General features: G+C 51.1%; 1 protein-coding gene across 1 annotated transcript; it reads left to right on the top strand.

Annotated features, from left to right (window-relative positions):
* The first annotated feature begins 6529 nt into the window (after positions 1 to 6529).
* LOC134862685 (cadherin-24-like) lies at positions 6530 to 18283 on the top strand. The gene is made up of 11 exons (XM_063880698.1): positions 6530 to 6890; positions 7668 to 7787; positions 8754 to 8921; positions 11288 to 11469; positions 13123 to 13379; positions 14906 to 15042; positions 15145 to 15266; positions 16888 to 17005; positions 17148 to 17441; positions 17590 to 17770; positions 17887 to 18283. Exons 1-11 carry the CDS (start codon positions 6758 to 6760, stop codon positions 18281 to 18283), a joined length of 2109 nt encoding a protein of 702 aa, XP_063736768.1. The 5' UTR covers positions 6530 to 6757.
* The last annotated feature ends 1417 nt before the right edge of the window (positions 18284 to 19700 follow it).

Consider the following 19700-nt stretch of genomic DNA (forward strand, 5'->3'; position numbering starts at 1 on the left):
TAGGCCAGGCTGGCAAACATGGAAATGTGAAAGCTGATTGAAAGGAGAGTCAAACTTGATGCCGCATACAGACACAGTGGCAGTAGTTTCCTGCTCTTGCAAATTACTTGCGTATGATTGGGCTGTTCTTGTGGTACCACACGATAAAGGATTAGTCAGGAAATCATCTCTACACACCTCACAGTAGCGACAAAAATTAATAGACCGACTGAAGTTCTCCAAGAATCCCCCAATAGCATGGGATCCCAGGTTGTCTCCTGCAATGGCAACCAAAGAGCCCTTTAGTACTATGCCATCAGATGTGACTACACCTCTCTGCTCCAGAATTTTGAGGTCCTCAATCAGGGGAGCAAAAACCTTATTTACCCCAAAATACTTAAAGTCCTGTTCCCTACATAAGAGAACAAGTTGCATCTGATCTATAGAAGATCTATTGTGAGGCAAGATGTCAGTCAGGGTTAGGTAAACAGCTAAAACCTTGTGCTTTTTTTTCCCCTGAGCCCAGTGGGTTGACAACCTCAAAGGAATCTTGGTACAGTATCAAACCAAGTGAGGAAGGGTCAGCTTTCAACATTGGATTACTTTGAAATCCTTCTCCATCCTTGACATCCTGATAGACAGCATCAGTAGATGGCTGCAAACGTGTCAAGGTATACTGTTCTTGTAGAGACTCATTTTTGAACAGTGTCACCAATGTCTCATGTATAGGCACATACTGAGCAAAACATTCTTTGTCATTTTCATCATTGCCCAAGAGCAAAGGCATGGGATGAACATAGTTAAAACACTCTTTAAAAGCAGCCTTCCTCTTTGCATCTGTACTGAGCCTTCCCCTGTTATAGAGTGTGAGTAGATCATCTCTGTTCATTTCCTCAATGATGCTGCTTATAGTGGCCTGAGGGATTCCGAGTTCTTTCAATTTCTCACTCAGAATGTTAAGTGAATTAGACAGGCCAAGTTCATGAGCACTTTGAAAGCCATCAATAATGGTTTGTATGGTGCTTGCCGGTAAGAGTAGCTTAGATTGCAATTTCAAGTAGAAAAGTGTAAGGTTCTGGAAAAATAGGTTTTCGTCCACAGCGAATGGCATTTCTGGTTCATTATGTTCACCAGCAGGTTCTGAATACGACTGACTGGGTCCTGGCAATGGCTCTGTAGTAATAGACTTGTCTAGAACAATGTCATCTAAAACTGAATCCTCTGCACATCTATGTTTCCTGGAAATATGTGAAGCAAAAGTCATCACGTGTCTGAACCTGCAATCACAACCTCTAAATGGACATCTAGTTTCCATTCCTCCCCTTATGTGCGTCTTCAAATGCTTAATAAGAGAGGCCAAAGTATCACACTTAAATGCACAAGCCTCAAGCAGACATTTCAAGGATGTGTCAGGTGGTAGAGCTGTTGTGTCAGGTGGTAGAGCTGTTGTGTCAGGCAGTATAGGCCCAGCAGCTTGTATGTAGGACCTATGCTGCCTATACATATGAATTTGCAGTCCCATGTGTTTTCTGTACCTCCGTGAGCAGTCAGGCACCCCACACTGGTAGTGATAATTGAGGGCATTACTATGCAGCTTTGTGTGCTGAACAAAGTTATACACATTATCAGACACATGCTCACATCCAACCAATTTACAGTGGAACATTGTGGTGCATTTTAACTAGTCACCTACCCAAACTATTTCTCCTCACTCTTAGCCTGACACTGAACAGGATGGTTAGCCTTGCCCTCTGATGACCTAGAAAGAAAAGAAAAAGGAGAAATTACACAAAGGCAACCAACAACACGAATTTCAGTAAATGCAGATTATGATCATGAGCATGTTGTAAAAAACATGAAATATATACATATTTGCAGGTTTGTTAAAATAAATTTAAAAAGAGAGAGTAATGGACATTTTTTGAGTTACATCAACTTTGGGTGTACTGCAATATTATCATTATCATTACTGGCTATTATCAATATTATTAAAACCACTTTTGCTCTCGGGTCATGTTTCAACTGTGGGTGATACTGTAATATAGAGCTGTCACTTTTTTTGAAAAATCAAGTTCTAACAGATATCTACTTTTAAATAACTATTAGCAAATGCTGTGAGAGAACGTTCTCTCACAGCATTTGCTAATAGTTATTTAAACTATCTTCACTAGTTAGTTACTTAACTTAAGTTAACTACTTAACAACTATCGGCACACTTGCTAACAACATATGAACTGTGTCATGCGATAAACGTCCATTTGAAAGTAAATATTATTATTAGGGCCGGGACTTTAAGATGAATTAATTACACAAAAATTAACGCGACTTTTATCGATTTATAAATTGCATCATTTAGTGATAGGCCTACATGTTACGATGAGTGTATTTGTGTTGTCGTGTCTGTCATAACTTTTGGTTACTTGAACCGAAAGTTAGCGTCAGGACATGGCACGTAACACGGACGCACGCCGAATAAAAGTGAAGTGGAATGTCTCATCATTTCATAAATCACCATTTGCATTCGCGCTATTATACACGTCAAATTGCTTACCTTCTTTTCCGTTCGATGGCCGCCGGCAGCGAGAGGAAGATGGCAGTGAAGAGTTTGCTGTCCCGCTCTGTCAAAAACGCGGTCTGACGCATGCGCAATTTGGAGCACAGTACTCAACGGCTGTTTGGGTATTTTCCGTATTATTTGTTTTACTGTATTGCTGTGATATTACAGACCTTGTTGTGATATCACAGGGGTTTTTTGATTGCAGGGTTTTACTGTGAAATAACAGTTAAATGCTGTATAATCCAAGGATACTGTAGTTTTTACAGGTATTCTTTGTGATATTACAGGGGAACTTAATTACAACATGTTACTGTAGAATAATACTGTAAATCATTGTGAAATGCTGGTTATTATTTACAGTGTAGCTACTGTGTGTGTGTGTGTGTGTGTGTGTGTGTGTGTGTGTGTGTGTGTGTGTGTGTGTGTGTGTGTGTGTGTGTGTGTGTGTGTGTGTGTGTGTTTGCGTGTGTTTGTGTGTGTGTGTGTGTGTGTGTGTGTGTGTGTGTGTGTGTGCGTGTGTTTGTGTGTGTGTGTGTGTGTGTGTGTGTGTGTGTGTGTGTTCAGTCATGCCTCTGAAGTGTGGTTCTCTTTGTTATTTGTCTCCAGTTCCCCCTCTTCCCTCTTCTCTCTGTACAGCATACTCATGAAGCCCCCCGGGGAGCATTCACATTTTTTACAGAACTTTTAAAACTCACGCCGCAGATTCAGGGTCTACATCTGTTCATTGCTTAAAGACCGGGACAAAAACCCTAAAAGAGTCTCCACAGGTCGGGAACCTAAAGACAGACCCCTTTAAGACATAGACTAGAGGAACAGAATAGTGTGTAGATGCATCTACTGAAACACATGTATGTTCTTTGAGAGTCATTTCTCTACAACATGTTCAGTGTGTTCTCCCTGAAGCTCTCAGCAGGAGGTCAGGAGGTCAGGAGGTCAGGTCTGAAGCTGTCAGCAGGAGGTCAGGAGGTCAGGTCTGAAGCTGTCAGCAGGAAGTCAGGAGGTCAGGTCTGAAGCTGTCAGCAGGAGGTCAGGAGGTCAGGAGGTCAGGTCTGGAGCTGTCAGAAGGAGGTTAGGAGGTCAGGTCTGAAGCTGTCAGCAGGAAGTCAGGAGGTCAGGTCTGAAGCTGTCAGCAGGAGGTCAGGAGGTCAGGTCTGAAGCTGTCAGAAGGAGGTTAGGAGGTCAGGTCTGAAGCTGTCAGCAGGAGGTCAGGAGGTCAGGTCTGAAGCTGTCAGCAGGAAGTCAGGAGGTCAGGTCTGAAGCTGTCAGCAGGAAGTCAGGAGGTCAGGTCTGAAGCTCTCAGCAGGAGGTCAGGTCTGGAGCTCTCAGCAGGAAGTCAGGAGGTCAGGTCTGAAGCTCTCAGAAGGAGGTCAGGTCTGACGCTGTCAGCAGGAGGTTAGGAGGTCAGGTCTGAAGCTGTCAGCAGGAAGTCAGGAGGTCAGGTCTGAAGCTTTCAGAAGGAGGTCAGGTCTGAAGCTATCAGCAGGAGGTCAGATCTGGAGCTCTCAGCAGGAGGTCAGGTCTGGAGCTATCAGCAGGAAGTCAGGAGGTCAGGTCTGAAGCTTTCAGAAGGAGGTCAGGTCTGAAGCTATCAGCAGGAGGTCAGATCTGGAGCTCTCAGCAGGAGGTCAGGTCTGAAGCTATCAGCAGGAGGTCAGATCTGGAGCTCTCAGCAGGAGGTCAGGTCTGGAGCTATCAGCAGGAAGTCAGGAGGTCAGGTCTGAAGCTATCAGCAGGAGGTCAGGTCTGAAGCTATCAGCAGGAGGTCAGGTCTGGAGCTCTCAGCAGGAGGTCAGGTCTGAAACTATCTGCAGGAAGTCAGGAGGTCAGGTCTGAAGCTATCAGCAGGAGGTCAGGTCTGAAGCTCTCAGCAGGAGGTCAGGTCTGGAGCTCTCAGCAGGAGGTCAGGTCTGGAGCTCTCAGCAGGAGGTCAGGTCTGAAGCTATCAGCAGGAGTTCAGGTCTGAAGCTATCAGCAGGAGGTCAGGTCTGGAGCTCTCAGCAGGAGGTCAGGTCAGGTCTGGAGCTGTCAGCAGGAGGTCAGGTCTGGAGCTCTCAGCAGGAGGTCAGGTCTGGAGCTCTCAGCAGGAGGTCAGGTCTGGAGCTCTCAGCAGGAGGTCAGGTCTGGAGCTGTCAGCAGGAGGTCAGGTCTGGAGCTCTCAGCAGGAGGTCAGGTCTGGAGCTCTCAGCAGGAGGTCAGGTCTGGAGCTGTCAGCAGGAGGTCAGGTCTGTAGCTCAGACAGACCCTTCAGTGTCTCCAGACCAGCAGCTCTGCACTGCCACTCTCTGCACTGTCGCTTTCTGCCTCACAGTGACAGCTCAGATTGGTTCCCCCCGCTCTGTTCACACCTCATAAATGTTTAATCTGCCGCTCTGCTTCTTATTGACACAGCCGGGGGGTGTTGAAGCAATCAGCAGCACTCTATGCTCTTCTGCAGCCAGCGTGCATGTAGTAAAGTATGGTGGCCTACAGGTGCCAACACAACAGTCCAACCTCCTCCATCAGGAGGAACTGCAGCTTCAGAGAGGATGCAGATACAGAAACTCAGATCAGAACTCAGAAACATCTGCAGCAGCTCTTCAACTCATGCAGCATCTAGAGAACATTCAGCAGAGGAAACATGAGCAGTTTACTAAAAGCTGCAGAAACCAAACGCTGCAAGAAGCTCCAAAGATGTCTCTCTGGTGATGAAGAGCAGGATCATCATCATCATCATCATCATCGCCATCGTCATCATCATCGTCATCGTCATCATCATCATCATCATCATCATCATCATCATCATCATCATCATCATCATCATCATCGCTCTGAGGAAGAGAGAGAGGAGGTGAGGGATAACACCCTCCCAAGCCCCTTATCTAGCAGTTTGTAGGGTCTGCTATCACCAGCTCCTATAATCCCCCCCATACACACACACACACACACACACACACACACACACACACACACACACACACACACACACACACACACACACACACACACACATCAGTGTTTCTGCATCAGCTTTAGAGTTGGGGGGCTTCATCATTCGGAGTATCTGGAGCTGATGTTGTGATTCAGCTGCAGGATTATGGACATGTGCAGATGCCTGAAGGAGGAGATGTGTGTGTGTGTGTGTGTGTGTGTGTGTGTGTGTGGGGGGGGGGCAGTAATCTCTGTATCTGCTATTTCTGTGTGTTTGGCCTTCTACCTACTCAGCCCTCACTAATGTCCTCTCATTAAACACAGGAAAGTATTCTGAGCAAAACACGGGGGGGGGGGCTTCACGCTGTGACAGCTGAGTACAGATAGTGAGGAAGAAAGATAGAACACTATTATATAAAAGACACAAAGAATTGAAATGACTTCAGTCTCCAGAAGAACACGTTCAGGGTCCATAGAAGAAGAGTAGAATAAAGTGTGGAGGATAGTACGTTGTTATTATTGCACGTCAGACTCCTGTTACAGCAGGATGGACTCACTAACAGTTTGGCCTGGATCCGATATCTTAAACACTCACACCATCAGCAAATAAAACACATTACACACACGAAGGGCTGAGGGTAAATATGATGTTGTAGGCCAACAGTATCAGAGAGCTGTGTGTCTGCAGAGCAACAGAACCAACACACTTTGGACCTGATCACATGATACCCTAACACACTGCAGGAACACACACTGGTCTCTCCCAGTGCTGACACTGAGAGGAGAGAGAGGGGAGGGGAGCTGGAGTCAGTGAGACGTGTTATTGTTCTGCAGCGGAGTCAGAGTCCGGGGTGTGGTGTGTGTGAGCAGATGGCTGAGTGTGTGTGTGTGTGTGTGTGTGTGTGTGTGAGGTGAGTTGATGAGAGGAGGAAGAAACAGAGAGTAGAGCTGAAGAGGAGCAGGAAGACAGGGACAGATGGATGGAGGTTTACAGATGGATCTGTTATATATAGGACCCCCCCCCCCCATCCAGTCCTCCAGAAACCTGTCATCCAGAAACCTGTCATCCAGTCCTCCAACAGTTATATAAACTGTCCACATGACCGTTATCTTGTTGTTGTTGTTGTTGTTGTTGTTGTTGTCATCCTGCAGCTGCACACGGACACGGACCGGGGTGACGGCCACACTAAGTACCTGCTGGAGGGGGAGGGCGTGGGCTCGGTGTTTGTGATCGACGGGAACACCGGGAACATCCATGTGACCAAGTCTCTGGACCGCGAGGAGAAGGACGAGTACCGGCTCACCGCCACGGCTATGGACCACCAGACGGGCCGGGCTCTGGAGCCGTCGTCCCAGTTCATCATCCGGGTCCAGGACATCAACGACAACCCCCCCGTCTTCCCCGATGCCCCCTACCTGGCCATGGTCCCGGAGATGGCCAACATAGGTACTGCCGTTCTGATTCCTCTAAGTCTAGTGGGTCGGTTCCAGCTCTGACTGGCGGTCCAAAGCTACAGGTCTCCAGGGTTTATTGGGGTTGGTTCCTAGGGGTACCTTAGACTCCTCTCTTTAAGGGGCTGTAGACTCGTGGTGTGGTCCAGAGCAGCAGCTGTGCTCCAATTCAGCTTATTATGGTCCGAAACACAGCTCAAATACTGCCAGCTGAGGGTCTTCAGTCTCAGAGCTGGTCCCAGGTCAGCCTGAACCAGCCCTAGAAAATCTTTGGTTCTGGTTTGGTTCCACAGTGGGAGGATCTCTGAATATATGTGGTTTCCTCGTCTGTGCAGAATAAATGTCAGGAGACTTAAAGGAAATCCATCCAATAATTCCTGAGATATTGAAAGACTGAGGCATTACCATCTCTGATGTCACAGCTCACTGAGATGATAGGACAGAAATAAACTCAGAGTTAGTCTAAGCAGGTGCAGATGAGTCTTCAGTCGATAAAGGAAGCTGTAAGCTGCGTGTGGTTGCAGAAGTAAACCTGATCCTGCAGCAGTGACCCCCTACACACTGAAGAACCTGCAGACAATACACCTGAACCCAGAGCCACCCAGAGCCCAGATCCAGAGACCTAAATCAGGATATCTAACCATATGTTATCTAGAGCTGGATCTGAAACCCCCGAGCAGAGAGGACCCAGTAATCCTGCCTGCTGTATTCTGAGAGTCCCTTTAAGCAGCACTCTCTAAAGAACCCCGCCCCCCCCCCGTCTCCCTCTCAGGAACGTCTATAATCCAGGTGACGGCGCGGGATGCTGACGACCCGACGTATGGAAGAAGCGCCCAGCTGGTGTACTCCATCACACAGGGACAGGACTTCTTCTCCGTGGATCCCCAGACAGGTCTGCAAGCCTCACATTAAACCAGTAATCCCAGTGGCAGATTGCACATCATATGCTAGGTCTTAGAGCCATATGTGCGCTGTGCATCACCTCTTAGATCTGCACGGGGTTAGTGTTGGATGCTGGACGATGAAAACTGAGGGATAATGTTTGTTAATGGCCACCATCATCCCTCTTTACTCACACGGTCAAAGTCTGCTTTGAAAGGAAGCTAAGCATCGTATATTTGGTGGCAAATTATTCCAGTCTGAAGGAGCTTCGAACATAAATGAGCTCTGGGAGCTGAATACAGACTGTGGTGCAGATTTAGATATGAGCAGCCCCTGAACATGTCTCCTTGTATTGAGCATTCAGATTATATGGCTTCATGGAGCTATAACCTGGTACTGGATGATCATATATCTGTTGAGAGTAGATGTGGCCCCCCAGGTCTGTAGAGCCCCTGATGGTGGCAGTACTCCGGGGGTCAGATGCTGGGTCTCTCTCAGATCTGCATGCTGCTCAGCTGCCCGCAGCCCCTCCTGTTTTAATGTCCTGACTCTGATGACTCGCTGTGATGCTAACCTCCGGAGACGGGGTGTCGCACTGAAATATGTCCCCACTGTGATTTTTACCCCCTGCGACAAAGACCAGCAGACTCAGGGCCAGTTTGGTCCCACAGGAAATAAGACTTATTATATATTTTACCATCAGACTTACAATCATAAGCAGTATTTCATCTCATTGTAAGCTCCTCTTCTTGTTGTTGTTGTTGTTGTTGTTGTTGTTGTTGTTGTTGTTTGTTTTGCTTTATTCTACTACATTTACTCAACTATTGAACTTTACAAGCATTGACACATTTGTACTCCACTTTCCATTTAATGCACCCTCATACCGTACTTCTGATCTGTAATAATTCAGGACATTTACTTGTAGTGATTAAAGCCAGAGTATTTGTACTTGTACTAAAGTCATCTGGTTCTCCAGGCGTTCTGCGGACCGCTGTGCCCGACATGGACAGGGAAACCCGGGATGAATATGTGGTGGAGCTGCAGGCCAGAGATATGGGGGGGCATCAGGGGGGCCTGTCAGGGACGACCACCATCACTGTCAGGCTGAGCGACGTCAACGACAACCCCCCCCACTTCAGGAGGAGTAAGCATAATGATGAGGATGATGAGGATGATGACATCAGACTCAGATGTGCTGTCATCTCACATCAGTATTAGCTCAGCGTTCAGTCAGGTTTAAGTTTGCCCAGCATCACTGCCTCTCCACTCACAACAAGACAAACACTGAGGCGATAAATACAGAAACACAGCATGACAATCACAAGGCAATACGTTCAAAACCCTCTAATGTTTATTATATCTGGGATTAATCTCACTTTCATTTCAAGAGGAGGAGGAAAGAGGCCGATAAATGCTAATGCTCTACAAGAGACCTCCTCAATCAGGAGGAACTGCAGCTTCAGAGAGGATGCAGATACAGAAACTCATGCAGAAACATCTGCAGCAGCTCTTCAACACATGCAGCATCTAGAGAACATTCAGCAGAGGAAACATGAGCAGTTTACTAAAAGCTGCAGAAACCAAACGCTGCAAGAAGCTCCAACACAACGGAGACCAGGGGACACTAAAGAGAGACGCACACAGCTGGAGACCAGGGGACACTAAAGAGAGACGCACACAGCTGTAGACCAGGGGACACTACAGAGAGACGCACACAGCTGGAGACCAGGGGACACTAAAGAGAGACGCACACAGCTGGAGACCAGGGGACACTAAAGAGAGACGCACACAGCTGTAGACCAGGGGACACTAAAGAGAGGCGCACACAGCTGGAGACCAGGGGACACTAAAGAGAGACGCACACAGCTGGAGACCAGGGGACACTAAAGAGAGACGCACACAGCTGGAGACCAGGGGACACTAAAGAGAGACGCACACAACTGGAGACCAGGGGACACTACAGAGAGACGCACACAGCTGGAGACCAGGGGACACTAAAGAGAGACGCACACAGCTGGAGACCAGGGGACACTAAAGAGAGACGCACACAGCGGGAGACCAGGGGACACTAAAGAGAGACGCACACAGCTGGAGACCAGGGGACACTAAAGAGAGACGCACACAGCTGGAGACCAGGGGACACTAAAGAGAGACGCACACAGCGGGAGACCAGGGGACACTAAAGAGAGACGCACACAGCTGGGGACCAGGGGACACTAAAGAGAGACGCACACAGCTGGAGACCAGGGGACACTAAAGAGAGACGCACACAGCGGGAGACCAGGGGACACTAAAGAGAGACGCACACAGCTGGAGACCAGGGGACACTAAAGAGAGACGCACACAGCTGGAGACCAGGGGACACTAAAGAGAGACGCACACAGCGGGAGACCAGGGGACACTAAAGAGAGACGCACACAGCTGGAGACCAGGGGACACTAAAGAGAGACGCACACAGCTGGAGACCAGGGGACACTAAAGAGAGACGCACACAGCGGGAGACCAGGGGACACTAAAGAGAGACGCACACAGCTGTGTTAGTCAGCCAGCTCTGCTTTCAATCCACCAGTGTGGTATTTACTGACTGTATGTGGTAAACCAAACGTTAGCATCTCTTCAGTGAGTGTGATCCTGGCTCCCCCTCAGACCCCCCTCCTCTCTGCAGACTCTGATTGGGTGATGAAACCTGCTGCAACAGCAGACTGCTTTAGACCCAGCAGTTTAACTTCCTGTCACTCCTATCTAAACTTTACCACCAGTCAGAGTGGACACACACACACACACACACACACACACACACACACACACACACACACACACACACACACACACACACACACACACACACACACAAACACACACACACACACACACACACACACACACACACACACACACACACACACACACACACACACACACACACACACAAACACACACACACACACACACACAAACACACACACACTCTAAATGAGTGAAAGATCATGTCCGCTGTTTTTCCCTGTTCCATGTTATCAATATTTCATCCTAGAGTTCGATGCTTTCTGCTCCAACAGACAGCAGTGTAGGAGCCTCTCTATAACACACTTCTCACCTCCTCCTCCTCCTCCTCCTCCTCCTCCTCCTCCTCCTCCTCCTCCTCCTCCTCTCTACATAAGAGTTGACCCTCAGCCTCAACCTCGGTCAGACATTTACTTTATTAATAAAAAGCGATCAAATCCACATTGCCTTGAGGAGTTGGGGGGGGGGGGTCTCCCTGTCAGAGATCCTGTGAAAGATGCATTCAAAGCCAGTTGTAAACCTCATCACTCATTGGAGATCTTCCAAAAGAATACCCCCTACAGGAATCCCCTGGCTCTGTTAGACCTGATCCTGCTGCAGTGAGAGGGCCACAGAGGAACAGCATTAGAGAGAGAATACCCCCCTCTGCGGGTATGACCAAACAGAGAATACCCTCCCCCCCCCCATGCATCATGTCTAATGACCAAGCATCGACCCCCCCTGCAGGCTCCTGGTCCTTCTCGGTGTCGGAGCTGGCGGCCCCGGGGGTGGAGGTGGGTCGGCTGACAGCCTCGGACCCTGATTTGGGGGAGAACGCCATTCTGGAGTTCACCATCCTGGACACTGAGGAGGGGGGGATCTTCAACATCTCAGGGAGGGAGCAGGAGGCCATCGTCACGCTCAACAAGGTGAGACCCTGTTTCCTCTCCTCACCTCCTCTCCTCATCTCCTCTCCTCCTCTCCTGACCTCCTCTCCTCACCTCCTTACCTCCTCTCCTCACCTCCTTACCTCCTCTCCTCATCTCCTAACCTCCTCTCCTGACCTCCTCTCCTCACCTCCTAACCTCCTCTCCTCACCTCCTCACCTCCTCTCCTCATCTCCTCTCCTCCTCTCCTGACCTCCTCTCCTCACCTCCTTACCTCCTCTCCTCACCTCCTTACCTCCTCTCCTCATCTCCTAACCTCCTCTCCTGACCTCCTCTCCTCACCTCCTAACCTCCTCTCCTCACCTCCTCTCCTAATCTCCTCTCCTCCTCTCCTGACCTCCTCTCCTCATCTCCTCCTCTCCTAACCTCCTCTCCTCCTCTCCTTACCTCCTCTCCTCACCTCCTCTCCTCATCTCCTCTCCTCCTCTCCTGACCTCCTCTCCTCATCTCCTCCTCTCCTAACCTCCTCTCCTCCTCTCCTCCTCTCCTTACCTCCTCTCCTCACCTCCTCACCTCTCTCCTCATCTCCTCTCCTCCTCTCCTGACCTCCTCTCCTCATCTCCTCCTCTCCTAACCTCCTCTCCTCCTCTCCTTACCTCCTCTCCTCACCTCCTAACCTCCTCTCCTGACCTCCTCTCCTCACCTCCTAACCTCCTCTCCTCACCTCCTCACCTCCTCTCCTCATCTCCTCTCCTCCTCTCCTCACCTCCTCACCTCCTCTCCTCATCTCCTCTCCTCCTCTCCTCACCTCCTCACCTCCTCTCCTCACCTCCTCTCCTCATCTCCTCCTCTCCTAACCTCCTCTCCTCCTCTCCTCCTCTCCTTACCTCCTCTCCTCACCTCCTTACCTCCTCTCCTCATCTCCTAACCTCCTCTCCTGACCTCCTCTCCTCACCTCCTAACCTCCTCTCCTCACCTCCTCTCCTAATCTCCTCTCCTCCTCTCCTGACCTCCTCTCCTCATCTCCTCCTCTCCTAACCTCCTCTCCTCCTCTCCTTACCTCCTCTCCTCACCTCCTCTCCTCATCTCCTCTCCTCCTCTCCTGACCTCCTCTCCTCATCTCCTCCTCTCCTAACCTCCTCTCCTCCTCTCCTTACCTCCTCTCCTCACCTCCTCACCTCCTCTCCTCATCTCCTCTCCTCCTCTCCTGACCTCCTCTCCTCATCTCCTCCTCTCCTAACCTCCTCTCCTCCTCTCCTTACCTCCTCTCCTCACCTCCTAACCTCCTCTCCTGACCTCCTCTCCTCACCTCCTAACCTCCTCTCCTCACCTCCTCACCTCCTCTCCTCATCTCCTCTCCTCCTCTCCTCACCTCCTCTCCTCACCTCCTCACCTCTTATTTTATTTTGAAGTGTGTTTCGTACCCTGTGTGAACCTGTCCTGTTTTTCCTCTTCTCTGTTGCTGCTTAAACACTTGAATTTCGGGATTACTAAAGGTACATCTTATCTCTCCTCACCTCCTAACCTCCTCTCCTGACCTCCTCTCTTAACCTCCTCTCCTTACCTCCTCTCTTCACCTCCTCTCCTGACCCCCTCTCCTAACCTCCTCTCCTCACTTCCTTACCTCCTAAGGTAAATCTCAGGGAATATTCCAGCTTTCAGTTTATCATATATAAAGTTTCCCCCCCCCCTCAGCTGCTGGACTACGAGACCCGTAACTCGTACACCTTCTCAGTGGAGGTGACCAACCCCCTGCTGGACCCCCGGTTCCTGAGGAAGGGCCCCTTCAAGGACCAGGCCACTGTGAGGGTCTCGGTGCTGAACGCTGACGAGCCCCCCCGCTTCTCCCAGACCCGATACCACCTGGACGTGTCGGAAAACTGTCCCCCCATCTGCTCCGTGGGGCGGGTCAGTGCCGTGGACCCCGACACCGGGCAGAGCTCCAACATTAGGTCTGAGCATTTATATCACTGAGGCGGTACCACTGAGGCGGTACCACTGAGGCGGTATCAGAGGCGGTATCATAGGAGGTATCAGAGGCGGTATCAGTGGCGGTATCACTGAGCCGATACCACTGAGCAGGTATCACTGAGCAGGTATCACTGAGGTAGAATCACTGAGGCGGTATCACTGAGGCGGTATCACTGAGGCAGTATCACTGAGCAGGTATCACTGAGCAGGTATCACTGAGGTAGAATCACTGAGGCGGTATCACTGAGGCGGTATCACTGAGGCGGTATCACTGAGGCGGTATCACTGAGGCAGTATCACTGAGCAGGTATCACTGAGGTAGAATCACTGAGGCGGTATCACTGAGGCGGTATCACTGAGCCGGTATCACTGAGCCGGTATCACTGAGGTAGAATCACTGAGGCGGTATCACTGAGGCGGAATCACTGAGGCGGTATCACTGAGGCGGTATCACTGAGGTAGAATCACTGAGGCGGTATCAGAGGCGATATCATAGGCGGCATCATAGGAGGTATCAGAGGCGGTATCACTGAGCCGGTATCACTGAGGTAGAATCACTGAGCCGGTATCACTGAGCTCGTATCACTGAGGCGGTATCACTGAGCTCGTATCACTGAGGCGGAATCACTGAGGCGGTATCACTGAGCTCGTATCACTGAGCCGGTATCACTGAGGCGGTATCACTGAGGCGGTATCACTGAGGCGGAATCACTGAGGCGGTATCACTGAGGCGGTATCACTGAGGCGGTATCACTGAGGCGGAATCACTGAGGCGGTATCACTGAGGCGGTATCACTGAGGCGGAATCACTGAGCCGGTATCACTGAGGCGGTATCACTGAGGCGGTATCACTGAGGCGGAATCACTGAGGCGGTATCACTGAGGCGGTATCACTGAGGCGGAATCACTGAGGCGGAATCACTGAGGCGGTATCACGGAGCCGGTATCACTGAGGCGGTATCACTGAGGCGGTATCACTGAGCAGGTATCACTGAGCCGGTATCACTGAGCCGGTATCACTGAGCAGGTATCACTGAGCCGGTATCACTGAGCCGGTATCACTGAGGCGGTATCACTGAGCCGGTATCACTGAGCCGGTATCACTGAGGCGGAATCACTGAGGCGGTATCACTGAGGCGGTATCACTGAGCCGGTATCACTGAGGCGGTATCACTGAGCCGGTATCACTGAGGCGGAATCACTGAGGCGGTATCACTGAGCCGGTATCACTGAGCCGGTATCACTGAGCCGGTATCACTGAGCCGGTATTCAGAGTTTTTTCTGAAAATCTCAAAATTCGAACTAAATGTTAACATTTTCTAAAAATGTCCAAACTCTGAATTTCAGGATTCCGTTTTTCTTCAGAAAATCTCAAAATGTTGGATTTTTTCATAAATTCTGATCTCAGTATTCTGACTTTCTAAAAATGAAATGTGTCTGAATGGACCAGATGGTCCCGCTTAAAAGACTGTGTGGTGATGGCCCTCCTTCCGTCTTCCCGCTCCAGGTTCTCCATCGACCCTCAGTCGGACCCGGCGGCTTTGTTCAGGATCTCCTCAGAGTCGGGCTTCATTAGCACCGTGATGGAGCTGGACCGCGAGCAGGAGCAGTGGCACAACGTCACCGTCATCGCCACGCAGCGCGGTACGCTCACACAGTTCCCCCTGAGCGCCGCCTGCAGGCTGCAGCGCTCAGCCTGCCGTACGGTGAGGGTTTAACCTCCTCTTCCTCTTCCTCATCCTCCAGACAATCCCGAACTGGTGTCCCGGATCGTGGTTGCCATAGAGACGCTGGACCAGAACGACAACGCTCCGGAGCTGGACCGACTGTACTCCACCTCCGTCTGCGACTCCAGCCCCCCCGGACAAGTGAGGCTCCGTCAGATCCTCACTTTGGATTTGATGTCACTTCCTATCCCGTCTCCCGCCCCTGCAGGTTTATTTGGTTTAAGACAGCGGAGGGGGACTCGCATCACATCTGTTCAGGTCCCCTCTCATCCCGTCTCCCGCCCCTGCAGGTGGATGTGTTTGATTCTGTTGTTGAGACAGAATCCCATGGAGCTGAATGGTACTGGTAATGGAAAGCTGGTGGTGCCGGCAGCGTTCAAACAGAGCCTTCATATCATATCCCAGTGCAGTCCCAGTACAGCCCCAGTGTAGTCCCAGTACAGCCCCAGTGTAGTCCCAGTGTAGTCCCAGTACAGCCCCAGTGTAGTCCCAGTACAGCCCCAGTGTAGTCCCAGTGTAGTCCCAGTGCAGTCCCAGTACAGCCCCAGTGCAGTCCCAGTGTAGTCCCAGTGTAGTCCCAGTGCAGCCCCAGTGTAGTCCCAGTACAGCCCCAGTGTAGTCCCAGTACAGCCCCAGTGTAGTCCCAGTGCAGTCCCAGTGCAGTCCCAGTGTAGTCCCAGTGCAGTCCCAGTGTAGTCCCAGTGCAGTCCCAGTACAGCCCCAGTGTAGTCCCAGTACAGCCCCAGTGTAGTCCCAGTGCAGTCCCAGTGCAGTCCCAGTGTAGTCCCAGTGCAGTCCCAGTACAGCCCCAGTGTAGTCCCAGTACAGCCCCAGTGTAGTCCCAGTGCAGTCCCAGTGTAGTCCCAGTGTAGTCCCAGTGCAGTCCCAGTGTAGTCCCAGTGTAGTCCCAGTGCAGTCCCAGTACAGCCCCAGTGTAGTCCCAGTACAGCCCCAGTGTAGTCCCAGTGTAGTCCCAGTGTAGTCCCAGTACAGCCCCAGTGTAGTCCCAGTGTAGTCCCAGTGTAGTCCCAGTACAGCCCCAGTGTAGTCCCAGTACAGCCCCAGTGTAGTCCCAGTACAGCCCCAGTGTAGTCCCAGTACAGCCCCAGTGTAGTCCCAGTGTAGTCCCAGTGTAGTCCCAGTACAGCCCCAGTGTAGTCCCAGTACAGCCCCAGTGTAGTCCCAGTACAGCCCCAGTGTAGTCCCAGTACAGCCCCAGTGTAGTCCCAGTACAGCCCCAGTGTAGTCCCAGTACAGCCCCAGTGTAGTCCTAGTACAGCCCCAGTGTAGTCCCAGTGTAGTCCCAGTGTAGTCCCAGTACAGCCCCAGTGTAGTCCCAGTACAGCCCCAGTGTAGTCCCAGTACAGCCCCAGTGTAGTCCCAGTACAGCCCCAGTGTAGTCCCAGTACAGCCCCAGTGTAGTCCCAGTACAGCCCCAGTGTAGTCCCAGTACAGCCCCAGTGTAGTCCCAGTACAGCCCCAGTGTAGTCCCAGTACAGCCCCAGTGTAGTCCCAGTACAGCCCCAGTGTAGTCCCAGTACAGCCCCAGTGTAGTCCCAGTACAGCCCCAGTGTAGTCCCAGTACAGCCCCAGTGTAGTCCCAGTACAGCCCCAGTGTAGTCCCAGTACAGCCCCAGTGTAGTCCCAGCCTCCAACACAAACCTGTTCTTATTGTTCATTATTGGTTCGAAGCTCGATAGCTGAAAGGCGCGGCTGCAGGTAGAATACAGAGTAATGGTGTACCTGTGTGATGTGTCTGCAGGTGATCCAGGTCCTGAGAGCTCTGGACAGAGACCAGGGGGGACAAGATGTCCCGATCCACTTCAGCTTCCCCACCGAGTCCAGCATGGCCCTGAACCTGAGCCTCAGGGAGAGTGGAGGTGATGACTTTTTCTCAAAGTCCTAAAATCATATTTTCAGTAAAAAACCAAAAAATGGTTTTACTTTTTCCTGAAAATCTCAGAGTGTGTGTGTGTGTGTGTGTGTGTGTGTGTGTGTGTGACGTGTCGCTCTCGTCCTCAGGTGAGACAGCCAGCCTGGTGCTCCAGTCACCCCTGCAGACCCTCCCTGGCTCCCACCCCCCCCTGCTGGTTCCAGTGGTGTTGCGTGACGGGGCGTCCGGCCTCACCCACACCAGCACGGTGACGGTCACCGTGTGTCGCTGCCTGCAGGGGGGCATGCATACGGAGGAGCGGGGGCTGGGGGGTGGGTGGGAGAAACACACAGTGTGCCTCCCCCTGAACTCCCCCTCACCCTCCCTCATCTTCAGCCTGGTCACCTTCCTCGCCATGCTGGCCTGCGTCACCACACTGCTGGGTACGGAGACTCCCCCAGAGACCTGATGTCCCAGAGGACAGACCGTCCAGCTGTGTGTGTGTGTGTGTGTGTGTGTGTGTGTGTGTGTGTGTGTCAGGAGGCTGTCAGCTTCCTGCAGCTGCTCATGTGTGTGTGTTTTGCCCCCCAGTGATGTGTGCGCTCTCGCTGTCATTGCGCCATCAGAAGCGAGACCCCCGCTCCCCCTTCGAGGAGGACGATGTCAGGGAGAACATCATATCCTACGATGACGAGGGGGGGGGCGAGGCTGACACGGCAGCCTTTGACATCACAGCGCTGCAGAGCCTGCAGAGGGTGCCCCCCCGGAGCATGTGAGCCCCCCCCAAGATATTTACATTAATAAAGTGTGTGTGTGTGAGCCCCCCCCTCAAATATAATGATATAATTCCATGCGGTGTGTCTGACTGTGTGCACCCCCCCCCTGCAGATGGTACACGCAGCCAAACCCTGCCAGGTCCCGGACGTACAGCTGGAGTCGGCCCCCACGCCCCGGCCTGATCCCCCTCCAGAGGCCTGGCTCGGCCCCCATGTACGGCCCGCTCTGCCTCGGACTCCACACCCTGCCCGTCCTCAGGGACCACCCAGCAGGGGGGGCGCTGGAGCGGGGGCTGCTGCTTGCACAGCTGACCTCCGGGTTCAACGGCGGCTACAGCTTCCCGGGGATCCAGAACCAGAGACCCTTCCAGTCCCTGCTCTCTCCTGGGGGGGGCTTGGCTGGTTATGGATCAGAGAGTCTGCTGCAGAAGGTCCCCGATAGACGAGAGTGGGGGGGGACTGTTGACCTTCAAGAGAAGCAGGATCTCGCAAAGGTGAGATCATACTGAAGATGAGCAGGGTGATAGGTCTGTGCTGGTCCCTGAACACAGCATCTCACTGGTCCAAGCACGGTCACATGACTCCACCACCGCTAAGCTAAAGGAGGCTAATGCTGGGCGTGAAGACGTTTAGTCTTCTCCTTAAGACTCCTGTTAGCTTGTGCCACAGACCTTCAGAACACATTCAGAAACGGAAACCAGGAGCACGCAAAGGTCAGAGTTTGTACGAACAGATAGAAGCTGCAAAGAACAAAAACACGCCAGAGGGTTAGAGTTATGGAAGCATGGGAATAATAATATCCAGTGATATTCATGAACAAATATACCTTACTGATTCACCAGAGCAAGATGCTAAATATAAACACCTTTACAGAATAAGATGTGACCTTTTAAAGAAAGTACAAACATGCAAACGGTCAGAAAATCCATTTGCTAAACCTCAAAACCCTTGTCCTTGCGAAAAGACTTGATGCTAAATGTAAACATGCAGAGTAAGCCACGTCGACGCCATGTTGCAAAACCACCCAAAAGAGCTGAAAAGCAACTAAAATACAGAGAAACATACAACACGGAGTAAAAGATGCAACACGCAACTCCTCTGCAGAATAGATTTTAAGAAACTCAAAATACTAAAAGAAATCTGAACATGGTCAAAAAACCTATTTGCGGGGGCGTGGTTATGACACCGACCTAAGCACACGTCTTTCTGTGAGCTCCTGGAGAGATTCTTGTAAAATCCTGTACATTTTCCTTTAACTGCATGAACAGTGATAACTATCATTTGCGGCGACTTGTTTTTGTACACCCGCGACAATATGCCGACAAAGAAAGCACAAAACAAATCTAAAGCACACTTTTCTCCGAGTGACGAAGAGGAGGTCTCAGATGCTAACAGCCTAGCTTACTCAACAGGTGAAGCTAGCCAGGTGTGTCACGGAGACGTGGATGCTGGAGGGGCCCACAACATGGACATTATTCAGATACTCGATGGGATTAGAAATGACTTTTCCACAAAGACTGATATGGTCCTGAAAGCAATCCAAGACGTTAAGAGGGACGTGCAGGACTTCTCGGCTCGCATGGATGAAGCAGTAGTGCGCATCAGCAGCGTAGAGGACCCAGTTAACTCAGAGAAAGGCAAGACTGATGCGCTGGTTAAACAAGTTACTCTCCTCACGAACAAACTCGACGAGCTTGAAAACCGCTCTCGCCGATCCAACCTGCGACTAGTTAACGTACCGGAGAAGATGGAAGGAAATGATGCGGTGGCTTTCCTGGAGAAGTGGCTCCCCGAAGCGCTGGGACCAGAGGCATTCCCAAGACAACCTCTCATCGAAAGAGCACACAGGTTGCCCGGCCGGACGCCACCTAATCGATCGACCAGACCGAGGATCCTCATCGTGAAGTTTTTAAACTTCCAGGATAA

Source organism: Eleginops maclovinus, chromosome 4 (genome assembly GCF_036324505.1).
Source record: "Eleginops maclovinus isolate JMC-PN-2008 ecotype Puerto Natales chromosome 4, JC_Emac_rtc_rv5, whole genome shotgun sequence".
NCBI classification, from domain to species: domain Eukaryota; kingdom Metazoa; phylum Chordata; class Actinopteri; order Perciformes; family Eleginopidae; genus Eleginops; species Eleginops maclovinus.

Coding starts and splice junctions, on each gene's coding strand:
- LOC134862685 (XM_063880698.1), top strand. CDS start 6,758: ATGGACCACCAGACGGGCCGGGCTCTGGAGCCGTCGTCCCAGTTCATC. Junction 7,788..8,753: donor CTCCGTGGATCCCCAGACAG/GTCTGCAAGCCT, acceptor CTGGTTCTCCAG/GCGTTCTGCGGACCGCTGTG. Junction 13,380..14,905: donor GGGCAGAGCTCCAACATTAG/GTCTGAGCATTT, acceptor TTCCCGCTCCAG/GTTCTCCATCGACCCTCAGT.